The sequence below is a fragment of the Mangifera indica genome, chromosome 7, assembly GCF_011075055.1.
Source record: "Mangifera indica cultivar Alphonso chromosome 7, CATAS_Mindica_2.1, whole genome shotgun sequence".
Taxonomy (NCBI): Eukaryota; Viridiplantae; Streptophyta; class Magnoliopsida; order Sapindales; family Anacardiaceae; genus Mangifera; species Mangifera indica.
Window position 1 is genome coordinate 18,324,829 of NC_058143.1, and position 16,835 is coordinate 18,341,663.

Genomic DNA, 16,835 nt, shown 5'->3' on the forward strand with positions numbered 1-16,835 from the left:
GGGTTTTTTATTGGATGGTGATTTTATTTTTATTCGATGGTACCTCCTCTTGCCGACGAAGTGACAACAAAACTGCTACTAACAGAGAAACCTTACCCTCCATTCCAACCCCTTCAATGACTATAATGCCCCTTCTGTTTGACATTATTACAATTAAAAGATTTCTTTCCCATTTAATATAAGTTAGAAATTATAATCTGTAATGATAAAATATAAAAGGAAATACGATTAACAGGCTGATACGGAATAAAAAAATATATAGATTTAATAAATTTAGTGAATTGTTTTACATTATAAATTTTAGTCCAATATAACACAAAATAAATAAATAATGGCTAACTGACTATTTCCCACCCAAACTTTAATGGAATGATATGACCATACTACAAATTTAAAAAGTCTAATTTTTCATTTATCATCCACTATCGGTTAAAAAAAAAAAACATTATGTAAAAAAGCTAAAAAGTTATTTTATTACAACCTTTCAATTTGATTTTTTCTCTTTATTTTTTATATTTAATATTTTATTTGTTACTCTTTCTATTTTTCTTTTATTTTTTAGTATTTTCTTGTTATTCATTACTGTGTCTTATCTTTCTTTTTTTATTATGAATATCTCTTAATTGTTCTAAGACTATATTTCGTTGTGATTATGTCTTGTTTCAAACCTTAATATGTCTTTCCATTCTCATATTGCTTATTATTCTTCAAACTTTTTTTATTTAATCTATAGTTCCAATAAAAGATTAATCTTTTTTTCTTATTAATTCTCTCTTTTTTCAACTTTAAAATAATGAGGTTGTTTAAGTTCTTTACTTGGGTGATTTACAAATCAAGACTCACTTTTTCTTTATCTCTCTTTTGCTCATAATTTATTTTCAATTAAACTGAATAAAAGTTATTTTCAACAACTATAATATAAGTAAAACTATCATCTCTCTCCTCCTTGTGGTGACAACCTCTCTCTTGCCTATTGTCAACAACCATTGGTTGGAGCTTTTTATTTTACAATTCCTAATTTTCATTTTACACTACTTGGATATGCCTCCCAAATTAAATGATTGGATTCTACCAATCTAGTTCTGTTGCCTACAAATAGATGTAATGTTCGCATGCTCATGCCAACCCATTAAGCAGAAGATCACTTTATAAAGCATTGAGATTTGCTTCTCTTCATAAACGAACACTAATGAAATCTATAGATAAGAAACCTTTAAGAAGTAAAAGTTCCATTTTTCAAACAACATGGGTGATTGAAAGTTTTTTTTAGGGGTTAAGTGGTAAAATTGTAAGTTGGTTGGAGTTTAAAATTTTTCTCAGAGGTTTAAGTAATAAACTTTTAAGGTTGTAAAAATATATTAGTAATTAAAATTTGTATTGTTAGAGAATTTTATAATTAAAAAAAGGTAAAACATTCATTTTGGAAACCAAAGCAAATTCATTAATGGAAGATAATGACGGGTGAAAAATTAGATTTCTTAAACTTAACGGGTGAAAATTGTTTCATCAAAGTTCGGGTGGAATATAGTTATTTGGCCAGTAAATAATTAACACAAAAACCCGGAGGGCAAAATCGTCCCATACGAAGTTAATGACACCATCATCACCCCTAACCAAATCCAAATGTGAAATGTCCCTCTCTCGCAGAAAATTAAAAAAATAAATAATAATAATAATAGTAATGTAAAGTCATCGATTTATCCCTCTCTCTCTCTCTCTATACTCTTCAAAAACTTCGTCTGTAAGCTCCGTCCTTCGCTTCATCCCTCTACTCAACCAAAAATTGAACCCTAATTCCAATTTCCTTTTCAGTTTTAATTTTGCAAAACCATACAGATCCACCTCTCCCTCTCTTGTTCTTTGTAATGCCGTTGATCTTGGAACTCGGTCTCCAATTATAGTTGACTCTGTGACAGTACTACCGTATCAAACCACCACAAGCCTTGAGCAATACCAATGGGCGGAGTGCCTTCAACGCCGCGTTTTACCGACGTTCGTTCTCAGGATACCGCCGAGTACCTAATCGCCACGTTTGTCGGTGAAAAATCCTTCCCCTTGGACTCTGATTTCTGGCAGAAGCTTCTCGAACTCCCTCTCAGTCTTCGATGGCCCTCCCATCGAGTCCACCAAGCTTGCCAAGTTTTTGGTGAGTTTCGTTTCTTGTAATTCATGCTAATTTACTGTCGTGAGTCGTTGTTGTTTTGTTCGGCATTGAGCTGTTACATTTCTAATATGATGATTTGAGTTTCCGATGGTAGAATTGTACGGATCCATTTGGGGCGGCATGGTTTGTGAGTCTAATTTTAAATGCTGAGTTTGTGAATTTGAATTGATCTTGATCTTGCTAAATACTAATACATTTCAAGAGAGTAAAATGAAGCGCAAACCTTGAACATTCGAAAATTGTGAAAAATGAAAATAAGGAGATGCACGCAGCTTAACATTTCATTTTTTTCTAGGTTGCATCTGTGCGATCACTTGATTGGAATATGTTGAATTTTACTATGTAGGATGCGCACAGGGCGACTTTCATCTTCTTTAATAAATTTGTGTACCAGCTGGAGGAGTGAATGACTGAAATGTTTTGATGTTTTAAATGAGGATATTGATTTGTCATTGTAGAACATTGTTCTACCTAATATGTTGAATTGTTGATTCCTCATGCAGCAGAATGTGCTATTCTAATATTTAAGCAACTAGACCTACTATATGCAGTAGAAAGATGGTAAAATGCTCAAAAAGGAAATTTGTTTCCTTTTATCTTGTAGAAAATTGTCCTCATGCAGCTTCACTGAGTTTGACTGTCACCTAGTGCACTCACTATTTTTAGAATCCTGTGCAGAACACATGGATTGAAATGAGACAATTTTTCAGTCACAACTAAGCACAGATGCACAGGCCTCGCATAAGGATCCTAAAACCAGTCTTTTATTAGCTGCTTTATGGGCCTAATGAATTGATTTTGAACCGACTGGAGAGGAATAGATGAAAAAGAAAAAGAAATAAAGAAAGTGGTGATAGCTTCTATGTGTATTAAGAGAATGAAATTTAGAAACAATGCTTCTGAATAATTGTTGATTCATGCTCTTAAAAGCAGTTTGAAGACTTTCTGCAATGTGTGAAAATGTGTCATTCATGCCCTTTTCCCCCTTCAATTTGGGAATTATTCTGGCATAAAGTATTTCTGGCCTTTATATCATTCAAATTCTTTCTTGCGACTATGCAGCAATTTACTTTTTTCATCCATTTTTTTTTCTAATGTGTTTTAACATATTTAGATGTTATTTCTTTATTTATGTTTTTGCAGCACAAAACAACTGTAATACCAGGCATCTTGCAAAGATTTTGATTCACTTAACACAGTGTTTGCAAGAGTCTATATCATCTTCTGGCAGTCAATCAACAACTTATATGAAGGCTATCAATGCAGTGTACATTTCGTCAGTTTTCCTGAAGTACCTAATAGAAAATGCTCAAAGTGACAAATTTGACGAGTTACATTTATCTCTTGCTGAAAGTGAACCAATTCCAAAGGAATTTATAATAGGTATTTAAGTTATGTTTTATGTACCTCCTGTATTTTTGTTGCAAGAATTTATTCTTTTTTGGGTATATTAGAGTGCTTATTGATCATCCTCCATGAAAAGCTTCTGGACCTAAAGCTTGGTTTACATGTGCAGATCAAAACATCAAAAATCTTGTCATGCATAGTGTGCTGAGCTTTATGGTCTTAGTAGATGTAAGGTATGTTATCAATGCTCTGTACATGTTCTTCTTGTTGATAAACATCTTCATTCATGTAAGTATGATTTTTTTTTTTTTGTTAGTCCCCAAACAAACCTCCTCCATCAGGAGCTGCTTAATTTCATGCTCATCGCGATGTCAACTCAACTTCTCTCTGGACCATCTCCTGGACCAAAAGATGTGCACCCATTCATTGATGCCGCAATGGCTGAGGTTAGAAGGTGAAGTTTTGATTTTATGTGCTATAATCCCTAAATCTTTAAACTTACTGCAACTGCTTCTATTGCAGGAAAGTTCTTTGGTCAATTCAGTTGTTCACCGTTTGCTACTCAACTACATAATGAGACCTTATATCCCCTTAAATAGTGCATCTTACTCTATATTTTCAGAGATGAACCAGCCTGGTGTTTTGCAGAGAGTGGGATCTGCAGCTGGTATGTTTTTATCTTTGAAGCATATTTTCTATGATGTAACTTGTTTTCATCTTACTACATCTGCCTTTTTTGGGCATTGCCTAGATGATGGAGTACTTTTTTTTTTTTTTTAAATTATATGAGGCATTGCCTAAATGTGGAGTACATTTTTTTTATTATATTATTGTCAATGCATGTATTTCTTTCACACTTTGTTTGACATTGTATATTTCACTTGCAGCAACTTTTGTGTTATTGCCATTCAATTATTTGGTCAGTTCAAGTGGTGAAGGCTCAAGAAATCAACTGGCAGACTGCAGCCTCCTTGTGCTGCTTGTTCTCATTCATTATCGTAAATGCGTTGAGAGTGATGAATCCATAACAGATAGAAGTGATGACAGCGCTGCCTCAGATTCTCTATCCAAGTCAAATCCACTTTTCTCTGACAATCCTTACTGCAAAGCATTAGAAAATGCTAGGGATATTGAATGTGAGATCAGTTTTCTTATGTGCTTGTTTTAAAATTGCAATGATATTTTGTGGTTGATAAATAGTGATTTTTGCTGTTTAGTACTGTGTTTATTTTGTTGGTATGTTGACACACCATATGTTTGTAAATTATTGTCTATCTGCAGTTGGTCATGTAGATATTGAGGGGAGTGCACAAAATGGTTTAGTTGTGAGGTTACCTTTTGCTGCTCTATTTGATACTCTTGGAATGTGAGTTCCCTTTTCTTCCTTTTGCCAAGTTTACAATTTGTATGTTATGTGAGATTTCTAACTTTTTTTTTTTTTTGTCCTTCAAAACAGTAAGATTGATGACTTGGTTAAATTTAATTTGACCATGTGCATTAAGATTGATTTATTCCTAATTCTTAAATAATAAATAGTTTATCTTGTTAAGTTTCCAGGTAAGTGCTTCATTCTTTATGTGATTTGCTAAGAACTTTTAATGGTTTGGGCACAATATTCTAACCTGTGCTATAATTGTTTGTTGAAACTTCAACAACATTCAACCAATTACTATATGTCGTCATCATCATACTTACTTTGTTATTTCTTTTCCTTATTCATTAATTTATGTCCTGCAATAACATTATTTTGCCATAGCAGGTACTTGGCTGATGAAACTGCAGTTTTATTGCTTTACTCATTGGTGCAAGGGAACTCTAGCTTCTTGGAGTATGTTCTTGTGCGAACTGATTTGGATACATTGGTATGCATCAACAGCTTAAAATTTTCCCATAACTGATGTTAATTTTACTCCATGCCAAACTTTAAGGATGCCCTTTGTTAAGACACCTCAACTTCGTAAGGGGGAACTCTATATTTGCAGGCTTTACTAGTTGGCATGTTCAAAAATAAATCTGGATAGGCCTAATGAGGTTTAAACTTGGTATTTCCTGATTGCATGTTAAAGATCTGACCAATTGCTGCTGGTTGGTTTTGACTTGTCTCTTGAACTTCCTAGTTTTAATTAAGTGCAATACATCATTGGTCAATGTTGACCTTACTTTATCAGTATGAGGGCCATGTCAAAATTTATAAATTTTATGTTGCATTACAAGGCCCAAGTTGTAACAGGATTCTTATATAAATTTTGTGATCAAATAATATCATAATTGTCTACCAATTATATGACTGGCATATCTCATTTGTTGTTATTGTGGCATAGCTGCAGCACAGCCTAATACTTTTCTGTATAAAAATGAAATTAACAGTTGATGCCCATTTTGGAAACCTTATATAATGCTTCAAAGAGGACATCTAATCAGATATACATGTTGCTGATTATCCTTCTTATACTTAGTCAAGATTCTTCTTTCAATGCAAGCATCCACAAAATGGTAAGAATCAGTTCTAATGGATACTCTTTGACCTTTTTAACTCGAGAATTGGGTTGATATATTATATATTCCACAGATTCTCCCTAGTGTTCCCTGGTACAAAGAACATCTTCTACACCAGACATCTCTCGGGTCCTTGATGGTCATCATTTTGATAAGGACTGTGAAGTATAACCTATCTAAGCTACGGGTATGACTTGAAGTATCTGATTTTTTAAGTTCTCTTGAAAGTGTTAGGAGATTGCTATAGCAGGTGACTTGATTAATCTTAATCTCATTCATATGAGATGCCTTCTATAAAGATCTTTACCTAATGTTAAAAGGTATATACATATTATGGATACATGCATATATCTTGGTCTTTGTGCTCCTTTGAAGTGGTTATGTATGATTTTGAGCCAAAAGAGCTACAAGTTAACAGAAGTTGTTTTATTTCATTGTTAAAGTTCATTTGAAAGTTGATTAAAAACCATTTCACATATACAATATGATGACTACATATTTGATGATATTTTATTGTTAATCAATATTTTAGCAATTTTATAAGTTTTTTAATTAATTAATATTTGACACATCTTGGATGATGTAACTCTGCCCTTTGCTAATTTTTACTCATTAAATTATGATAGGATGTCTACCTCCATACAACTTGTTTGGCAACTTTGGCAAACATGGCACCCCATGTCCATCGTTTGAGTGCCTATGCTTCACAGAGACTAGTCAGTCTTTTCTATATGCTTTCACGGAAGTATGTCATGCCTGTTCTCTTTCTTTTTTCTTATTTTTTTTGGTGTTAACTTGGATAATTTGATCAGCTTGATGCAGACTTTCATTTTTAAGAATTATGATTTTTTAAAAATATTTTCTTTATTGTTATAATATTGATTTAGGTACAACAAACTAGCGGATCTAAGAGATGACAAGACAGGCTCATTAGAACAAGACAGCCTTGCGGAAGATATGGTAATAATTGATCTTTGGCATAATTAAATTATGAACTTCTGCTGTTTGGATGATATATTATCTTATGATTTCTTTTCTTTTGCTAAGTTAGATTATATTTGCTGCAGTCAGCAGAGCTGCATATTTATACTGACTTCCTGAGAATTGTCCTTGAAATATTAAATGCAATTTTGACTTATGCACTGCCTCGGAATCCTGAGGTATCATTTTCTTCTTTTAAATAAAATTTTAAGACTTTAGTTGATACTGCTTCATCATTGTTTTAGCGTCACATGTTGTTTAGCATGTCAATGCTTCTAGTTCTTATCCATATGCTCTGTTGTAGGTTGTGTATGCAATATTACACAGGCAGGAGGTTTTCCAGCCGTTCAAGAGCCATCCTCGCTTTAATGAGCTGCTAGAGAATATATACACGGTATACTTATGGTTTTTGTAGAATTCTAGAGTTTGGCAGATTATAAGTCGGTGGTAGGTGTGATGCACATATATAAGCATTCTAAATATAAATGCTACTTTTCAGTTTTTTTGGGTGCATCTGAATTGTACAACTCCTATTGCTTTTATAGGTATTAGATTTTTTCAATAGTCGGCTTGATTCCCAAAGAGTGGATGGCGAATGGTCAGTGGACAAAGTTCTCCAGTTCATAATTATTAATTGCAGATCTTGGCGGGCAGATGGGTTGAAGGTAATGGTAGAATCTTGTTTTTAAACTTGGGACAGTTGTCTACATGTACACACATTATTTTTTTTTTTCCTTTTTGTGACAGATGTTTACTCAATTACATTTCTCGTACGAACAAGAGAGTCATCCAGAGGAATTCTTTATTCCATATGTATGGCGACTGGTTCTATCGCGCTGGTATATTTCTTACTCCCTCTCTTTATTTCTAGGAAATCTATAATTATGACAAGTTGTCTATAAGAAACGGAAATCAAACTCCATATCTAGGTGTCACAAGTTGGGATTTTTTTCTTTTCTTTTTAATGAGGTTTAGGACTTTACAGCACTGAGTTACTGCATCCCATTCAATTTAATTACTGTTTCATCTTACTGATATATGTATTCTGCACTTTTCCTTTACTCAGTGAATTCAGTTTTAATCCCAGTTCTATAAGTTTGTTTCCAGTTGATCTTCCTGAAAAAGTAAGTATCTGAATCTCCTTTAAAGTTGTATAGAAATTAATATTGGATTAATTTTTCTTTATATGCTTTTAAATTTTGATTTGCTTTCTAATTGCAGAATAATGATTATTTTTGTGTACTGAATGAAGTTAAGCTGTGATTTCTTTTCGTTGCGATAATTCTGCACCTTGTCTTTAACCCACTCATTGATGGCATATCCTCCCTCAGTACAGATATGTGTTCTGAAGGTGGATATAAACCATATTTGGATGAATTAGGAATTAGCTGTTTACAGTCTCACTCCCAGTGAAGTACATTGGTTTTATGTTTATTGGTAGGCATACAAGCATCCCTTGCTGTGATGCTTTACACAACTTTTTGACTTTGGAAATTATGTAGTTTTTTTAACACTAGAAACTTTTCCCTGGCATTATATTTAGCATAGTGTTGGGGTATGTTAGTGTTGGGCTGCTTGGAGATATTACATCCTTCAATTTATGAAGCTTATAAACTGGAAGTTAAATATTACATTACGGCAATTATAGAATTTGCTTCTGGTTAGCACAATATTTGCTTGATTTTTACTTGCAGTGACATTATTAATCGCTTTTCTGCAGCTAGAGAATAACCACGATGAGGAGCTCAATAAGCCTAAAGATAGGGAGTTGAAGCAGCATAGTATTCTCCTGGAGCCATAGCGTGTACAGGATGCTGAAGGTACTTGGTGAATATGTAAATACATGAAATGGTAAAAATGTATTCTTCTCATTCTTTTCTGTTAATATGTTTGTGACAATGTAGTGGCCACATCCGTATAGATAAGATTGAGATATACAATGTAATAAATAAGAGGACTCTCGATGCCATCTTCGCAATATAAAAATCAGAGAATTACTTGGATAGGAGCTTTTCAGCCCGGTTGTATATGTTGGCATCTCTTTACAATGTGGTTTTGCACAATGCTAATGGACGGGAATTGAATTATTCAGACGTCTGTTTACAGCACTGACGCCATTTAAGAATATTATAAAACCTTTAGGCAAAACGAAGAGATGACAATGGGACAAATAAGAGTTGAATGTCTTCATTGGCCTTCTTGTCACGTCACTGGCATTCGGATGGTGGGAACTTTTTTTTTTTATACTTTTTATTTTCCTTTTTCCTTAAAAATATAATAAAATATTTGTTAGATAAATATTTATATTTTTTTAAAATTTTTAATAATAATTTAATATATGAAATTTTAGAAAATATATTAAAAAGGGACGAGCGAATCAGATATATTATGAAATACTGTTTTCAAATTTCGAAATTTTAGTAATCTTTATGGTGTTACCGATCTCATCGTTTACGGAGCATGAAATTGTTTCAGCGGAAGATTTATCATCTATTTAACATTTATAACATATTTGGCAGCTATTAAAGTTACAGTGGAATTAAAAATATTAGTGGTTAATTAAGTAGGTGAAAATTATTCTATACTCTGTTCCCTAAACTATAACTGTAGTCTTCTGTCGGTTGTAACAAGAAGACTATGAGCAGTATTCTTCACCATATATTCCGTAGAAAGCAACAAATTATATATAATAATATTTCAGAACATTTGCAATCAGATCACGGCAGAATTTGGTCTTCATTTCAGACTATCATTAAACCTAGGCCTTTACTGCAAGATATCAACTACAAAGCCAGGCATATATATGCCTTCTACAAATGGGGTCTACACAAGAGCACCACCCTTTACATACTCCGTGAAGGCCAAAGCAATCAGACCCAACATTGCGAACCTCCCATTCCACAGCTCAGCATCCGACGTCATCAACCCTTCTGACATGGACTCAACACTCACTCCTTTGAATAAGGGAACCAAAGATGCTAGCGAGAGTACAACGCTTGTACCTATGAACCATGTCAGCCCACCGTCTGATATTTGTGCAAACACATCTTGACCCTTGGCTAGCTCAACTGCCATGGCGGATACAAAGCCAACCATGGCCAGCCTACCGTTGATCCTTTCCGGAGCTGGCCCACTGAATGCCAACACATCTGTGAACTTTGTGCTCATCTGTCACAAATTACTAAGCAAGTTCAGCACAGAGTACTTTGCCTTTCAACCTAGTCTATTTGTGATTATAAGAGGTCTTTTCAGCATGATTACCTTAGCCTTTGGTGCAGTTGGTGTCGTCGACGGCTCCTTCCGTTCATCCTGCAGAAGTTAAGAATGACTAGTTAGCATTGATTATTCTCAAGCAAAACAGGATCTGTAACTTAAATCAAAGAAACAAAAACTCATAGCTGAATTATTGTCACTAACCTCAGCCATGCAACGCACCGGTCCGCCCGCATTTCTTCCCAGACGAGGCACATGCTTTCTAATGGAAACACGAGAGATTGGGCTTCCAAGAATAGATTGTGTGGCGAATGAATATGCGGCTGCCATCTCCGGATACAATCTTAATGATCAAGATCCCAACTCAACTTTCTAAAACAACAATAAATAGGCGGATCACTGTGAGTTTAAGAAGAACTAATAACTTACAGTTTTGGTAGTATGATTAATTAGGGTTGGTGGGTTGATACTTATAGCAGAGTTGGTGGAAAGAGCTGTGGTTGTTTTGGTTCCACGTCTTCTGGGTCTGTTTGTGGAAAGTGCAGTGGTTCACGTGGCTTCAGTTGTCCACACATGGTTAAGTTGGATGTCGTGGCTACCATATTTACCAAATATAATGTCACATTTGAGTCTGAATTGTGAGGCCAGTAGAGTTCTAGGTTTTACTAGGGCATTCTGCTGCTTCTCATCAATGTAAGAAATTGATTGTATAAAGGTGTTTTAACAAGAGACACACAACAGAGAAACTTACAAAAGCGCTGCTACTGAAATCTGTTGCACCCTAGATTCAAAATTGTAGTAAATTAGTATAATTATGACTTTAGTAATAGTGAATTGGTGCTCTTTAGCTGTATATTTTTACTCATGTATAAGCCTTGTGTGCATTGATGTCAATTGACTGAACTGCCAACTTTGGTTTCTTTCATGTGAAATTTTCTGACAATTTGAAGTTGCAACCAAGGAGATAGATACCTTCCCAGCCATGATTTCATTATCTTGATGAACTCCATAGAGATCTTCTGTATCAAAAAAGGGTGATAACATTAGAAAGAGCTTCCCTTATAACTGAACACCTAGCTTCGTTGGAGAGAGGTGCATTGTATACTTTAGAGAGTCCTCGAATTCCAAAATCTAGAGACCTGCAGATCATGCTTTGTACACACCAATAGTTTTCTGGTTGAAAACCAAACATTCTCAAAGTTCCTTGAAAGTAAAATAAGTGCAAAGGAAGATACAGTTAGAGCATCCTTAGTGTTTATCTGTGGATATTACTAACTTGATCAGCATGGATTGATCTCCCTGCAAGCTTTAGTTTAGCTACTCTCTGTTTCCCCTTACCAATTTTTGTTTTCTTTTCTGCAGTATATTTTGATTTTTCCTAATTTTAGACTTCCAGGTATCAGCTTTTTAGGTGACTAAGGTGGTCTAGTCTTTACAGGAGTTCATCACTTCAATCCAAACGATCAGGAAAGAAATAAAAATTTCAGCAAGAGTGCTCCTTTATTTTCTGAGAAGAAACAAACTTAATAATTGATAGATTTTCGAATTCACAAGCTCACACTATGATCACAATACAGAATTGTAAGTCTGATATTATGCAGTAATTTTTTTAAAGCTTGACGCCTAAAAGTTGCGACACGTGCTTGGGTTGAAATAATCCTAGAAATCTCAGCATTTCAATGGGGTATCAGCAAACTTCCAGGAATATTTAGCAAGAGCATCCATTTCCCTTTGGCCACTCACTTCATCAATGGGAACAGCATCACTAATTTCTTTCAACTCTTCTTCGGTAAGTTTCACTGCCAAACCTCCAATGTTGTCATCAAGGTTCTTAATTTTAGTTGTCCCTGCCAATTCAACAAAGAAAAAATTTACAGTGCTCATGTAAAAAGGTTTGTTTGCTTTGGAATCTATGTTTTGCAATAATGTAAGGTCTATAACCATGTGAAACCTTCTTTAAACAAAAGAAAAAGGCAACACCACCATATAATTAGAGATAAGTGTTTTGGGAAGAAAGAGCTTAAGATACCAGGAATTGGGACTATATCATCTCCCTGGTGGAAGAGCCATGCCAGAGCCAGTTGAGCAGGGGTGCAGGCATGCTTTGCGGCAAGATTGTCAAGACGGGAAAATAGAAGCTTGTTCTTCTCCAAATTCTCCGTTATGAACCTAGGGTGCGCAGCCTGTACCAGGAACATCTAATGTAAATAACAAATTCGCTATAGAAGACTGCTGGAAGGCCCAGGTAACGTAAAATTTAGTCCCAGAAAAGAATTTTCTGTGATAATGTATATGAACAAATGTCTTACAGATAAATAGCAACCCTAATTAATGAATTATCTATTTTTGGTACATACCAACATACTCTCTTTTGGCAAGCTCTCCACCACTGCCTTTCCACCAAAGAACCCATGACCAAGAGGACTATATGCTACCAGTCCAATACCGAGCTCTCTGTGAAGAAGTCATGAAAAAAAATACATAATTCATCTAGCAAGAGTTTCTAATTTTATGCATGCATCTGATCCACAGCTAGGTTCAAAACTGTGAGGACAACAAATATTCCATAATTAAAATGATCTTACAAATATGGTGTGAATTTGAAAAGGGAAATTAAATTAAATGCCTAAAATGTAAATACACAAAGCAAAAATGCTTAATTTTATCAATATTCAGCAAAAATTCCCTTCTGATGTAAAAAGACCAAACTATCCCTAAATTTACCCAAATCCACGCAAACCCAGCACCCGTCGACTTTCTGCGACAATTTCCCATGGATTTTGCTCCTTTTTTGGCCATCAAAATGGTTCAAAAGATTAGTAAATCAATCCTTATAATGTTTTATACATTTAATGTGAAAATTTAGGTGATCGGATGTGGTTTGTGGGTGTTTTTGGGTTAGGGTTTTGAATTGAAAGATTTAATGAAATGGTTTGATTCATTGTGTTTTGAATCAATTTTCATAAGGTTTTTGTTTTAAAATAGGCATATAGTTGATTTATGAAGAAATTGGATTCGAAAAACGAAGTTTGAGTGGTGAAATCTCACCTTGCATAATCGTCGTGGAGATAGGGAGGTGTTTCAAATTTTCAAAGTTTTTTGTTAGGATTGAGACACTTGTCTTCAATCCAACGACATATCTCCATTATAAATAGTCTCTTTAGGTTTCAAAAGAAGAGGGAGAAAAAAATATTACAGTCTTGTATTTGGGCAGTCATCCTTAGATGATTCAGGGAGGTCTCTGATTTCTCGAATAACCGAAAAATAAGAGGTTTCAGACTACTCCAACTATCCAAAATGGGAGGTCCCAGACCATTCGAATTGTTCGGTTTCTCTTGTAATCCCTTTATTAATGAAATAATTATTGATTTATCATATTTTTGTGTTTTAATTTTTTGTTTTAGTTGAATAAGGGTTGGGTTTCTAACAAAATGGTATCAGGGTCATTACCACATCCCCCAATTGCAATCATGCGATACATGTGGTGACGTCGACATTGCAATGTTCGTCTGGGACTAATAGGGAGTTAGCATACAACCAACACGCGTGGACGTCGAGGCTACGCAGAGTAGTGGTATGTTAGGATTCTAAATGTAAGGTATAAAACTTAGATCTTACATTGAAAAATTGAAATAACTAGTGTGAGATTTATATGACTTTGGACTCTTTCATCTCAATAGCCAATTTTTAAGGTATAGTTCTCTCAAGATTCGTATCATTTTTCCACCATGCGAATTCGTAAACTGGGGGCAAACTATTATTTTTAAAAGTTTCCTGCCATACATTTCGCATGGCGGAGATTGGGGGGTAGAGTGATGTTTTTCACTTTGGGGTCAAACTTTTTTTTTCATTTTAGGGTTTTTGTAATTTCAAATTTGAGGTCAATTTTTTCAAATAATACACTTATTTTGAAAATTGACCTCGCTTTTATTATGTAAGTGATATAATTATAATTTTTGTCTCATCAGGAACCGGTTTTTTTGATTTGAACTCAAAAATATAAATTTTTTTCCTTTCGAACAAATCCACAATAGAAAATTTGAATGGTTTCAAGAAGGTATGGGGGTTAAGGGTTTATATAGAAATGGTAAAAGGTATTTTTGGTATTTAAAAAAACAAGTCATTTTCGCTTAAGTCCTTAAAATGAGGGCATTTTTGCTTAAATTTTTGAAATGAGAGCATTTTTGCTTTAAACATATGTATTTAGGACAATTAATTTAATTTTCCATGTAAAAACATGATAGCCAGACATCTACTCACCGGCAAAGTGGAATTATTTCATCTTCAATATCACGGGTCCACAGAGAATACTCCATCTGTACAGCAGTGATGGGATGAACTGCATGTGCTCTTCTTATTGTGTCGATGCTAGCTTCCGACAACCCAATGTATTTTATCTTTCCTTCCTCCACCAGTTTCTTGAGCTCTCCTATCTACCTTGCAGACAGTGATCCAAGCAAACAACCATAACATGAATGCCTTCTGGTACACTGGATATACATTGTCGAACAGAAAATATATACGGAAATAAAATGCCCTTAGCAACTTACAGTATCCTCTATTGCCACTGAAGTGTCAACACGATGCTGATAGTAGAGATCAATGTAGTCCACATCAAGCCGCTTAAGACTCGCTTCACAGGATTTCCGAACATATTCAGGGTCACCTTTGGCTCCTAACTGAAACCCCTCTGATATGGTAATTCCAAATTTAGTAGCTAACTGAATTTTCTCTCGAGGAAACTGCTTCAACGCCTACAAGCAAAAGACTACTTTGTTAATTAATGCTGAAGTATAATGCTTCTTGGGACAATTCTGTGAAAGAGTTTGACCACAGTAAACTGAGTGCACACTGGTGGTTAGATTCTTGTATGCGAATCAGTGCATCTTAAGTAGCTTTTGATCACAATATTTCCATGCACTTTGGTGCATTTCTTCCTGCCTTATATTAATCATGTTTTCCATGCAAGCGGTCTTTCATTTTTCCTTTCTTGTATCCATCAGGGAACAGGCTTTATGGTTGAGGTGGGACTGACTGGTGAAAATTCTAAATCTGTTCATAATATCTGGCACCTTTTGATCCAAAGCAATAAGAGTTTGTCCAATATATGATCCATATTTTCATTAATTTATTCAACTGAGGCTTGAAATTGAAAATTGAATAGCATACCTTTCCAACCATGTACTCATTGTGGTGATTCTCTCCATAGATATCGGCTGTATCAAAAAAGGTGATACCTCTAGAAAATGCTTCTCTTATAATTGAACATCCAGCTTCATGGGAAAGAGGAGCATTGAGCATTCCAGAAAGTCCAGCACACCCAAAGCCCAATTTGGACACCTGAAAGCCAGTAAAGGATATCATGAGAAAATAATACTCGGAAAGGTTTGTCCCGTTGGCCAATCCCCTGGTTCTTATAGATATAGTTGCTGTTAAGTAGCTGTTTTCTACTTTATAGTAATAATTTTCAGACCAGGAATTTATTGATTATATTCTGGGACCTTCTGATTTTATTGAATTTAAAGTATGATGTTTAGCAGGAGATAGCCTACAATATTTATTCCTTATCAAATATGCTTAACGATATGTAGAAAACTTATCTGATATACACTACTTGTAACATAAATTCATGTGAAAGTTAGAGACAGTTGAATCTTACGACTTTCAGATTAAAGGCTCATGTCCAATCATTTTCATTTCCTTCTTCCAAATCAACATTTTCAAATGGATCAAGTTGAAGAGTTAGGAACACAATCACCCAACTCCAAGATTTATAATCCTGAAAATTCCAATCAGTTGGCAGAATATGCATGTGGCCATTTAGTTGAGTTGCCTAAACCTCACCCAAAATTGATTTTTAAACACAAAAATCCCCAAAAGCTATAAGTACTCGAGTCTGTGAAATGATCACTGCATGAAAGAATCACTTCGTAAACATTTCAGAATTCAGGTCCTAAAAGCCCTTCAATTATTAAAAGAGGAATTTTAGTTGCACTGTTTCCGCTTAGTCTTTTTGGCTCAGAGGTTAGTAGTTGTCTCAAAGACTATTTTCCTTGAATCAAATTCCCAGGTCAATCATTCTCTTAAAGGACCAAAGTTAGGGAACTCCACTACTTGCAAGATAATTGACTTTCCTGTAAAATCCCTAGTTGAAGCCTGAACGCATCGTAATGATAATAGGGAAAAAAAAAAAAATGGAAGACAGACCAACAGTAAGTGCAGTGCAGTTGCTGATTTAGAACAAAGGAATTATTGATTCAACAAGAAACTAAAATCCCATATACTTTACATCAATAAATTGGATTGAAAAAGGTATAAGGAATATAACAGAAGGTAGTTGATATTACCTCCAAACCCTGAGTGCCCAGTTTAACTCTAGGGATATAGATTTCTGATTTCTCCTCCATATCTTTGCATCAGCTTGATCATAAGCTTGGTAGTTGGATTGGTTTATCTATTCAAGTAATTGTTACCTACTACCAGATTCTATTGGTAATAATAGTTAGATTTGGCAGGAGTAGGACCATCGGCCAATCACCAGAGTCAACATTTCAATAATGGGTTCGGTTGCCATCTGTTACTAAATATAAATAATTAATATTTTAATTTTTTATGGTATAGAAATTTTTTTAGT

General features: G+C 34.6%; 3 protein-coding genes across 4 annotated transcripts; 1 reads left to right on the forward strand and 2 right to left on the reverse strand.

The window, feature by feature from the left end:
* The first annotated feature begins 1,675 nt into the window (after positions 1-1,675).
* LOC123221589 (dymeclin) lies at positions 1,676-8,991 on the forward strand. 2 transcript variants are annotated; one of them, XM_044644441.1, is made up of 18 exons: positions 1,677-2,146; positions 3,308-3,547; positions 3,681-3,744; positions 3,828-3,957; positions 4,034-4,178; positions 4,399-4,647; positions 4,793-4,877; positions 5,271-5,373; positions 5,879-6,004; positions 6,081-6,194; positions 6,634-6,752; positions 6,895-6,967; positions 7,075-7,167; positions 7,293-7,382; positions 7,534-7,653; positions 7,736-7,827; positions 8,055-8,112; positions 8,709-8,991. In XM_044644441.1, exons 1-18 carry the CDS (start codon positions 1,957-1,959, stop codon positions 8,787-8,789), a joined length of 2,172 nt encoding a protein of 723 aa, XP_044500376.1. In that variant the 5' UTR covers positions 1,677-1,956; the 3' UTR covers positions 8,790-8,991. The 2 variants fall into 2 exon arrangements, with proteins under 2 accessions (XP_044500377.1, XP_044500376.1); XM_044644442.1 differs by lacking the exon at positions 8,055-8,112 and having other exon boundaries at positions 1,676-2,146.
* A 658-nt stretch (positions 8,992-9,649) lies between these two features.
* LOC123221592 (early light-induced protein 1, chloroplastic) lies at positions 9,650-10,674 on the reverse strand. Its single transcript, XM_044644444.1, has 3 exons — positions 10,406-10,674; positions 10,250-10,297; positions 9,650-10,156 (listed from the first exon to the last, which is right to left on the reverse strand). Exons 1-3 carry the CDS (start codon positions 10,529-10,531, stop codon positions 9,812-9,814), a joined length of 519 nt encoding a protein of 172 aa, XP_044500379.1. The 5' UTR covers positions 10,532-10,674; the 3' UTR covers positions 9,650-9,811.
* Positions 10,675-11,682: 1,008 nt separating this feature from the next.
* LOC123221590 (perakine reductase-like) lies at positions 11,683-16,743 on the reverse strand. Its single transcript, XM_044644443.1, has 7 exons — positions 16,549-16,743; positions 15,371-15,541; positions 14,752-14,955; positions 14,462-14,634; positions 12,559-12,655; positions 12,231-12,384; positions 11,683-12,048 (listed from the first exon to the last, which is right to left on the reverse strand). The coding sequence occupies exons 1-7, from the start codon at positions 16,606-16,608 to the stop codon at positions 11,870-11,872; spliced, it is 1,038 nt and encodes a 345-aa protein (XP_044500378.1). The 5' UTR covers positions 16,609-16,743; the 3' UTR covers positions 11,683-11,869.
* Positions 16,744-16,835: the final 92 nt, after the last annotated feature.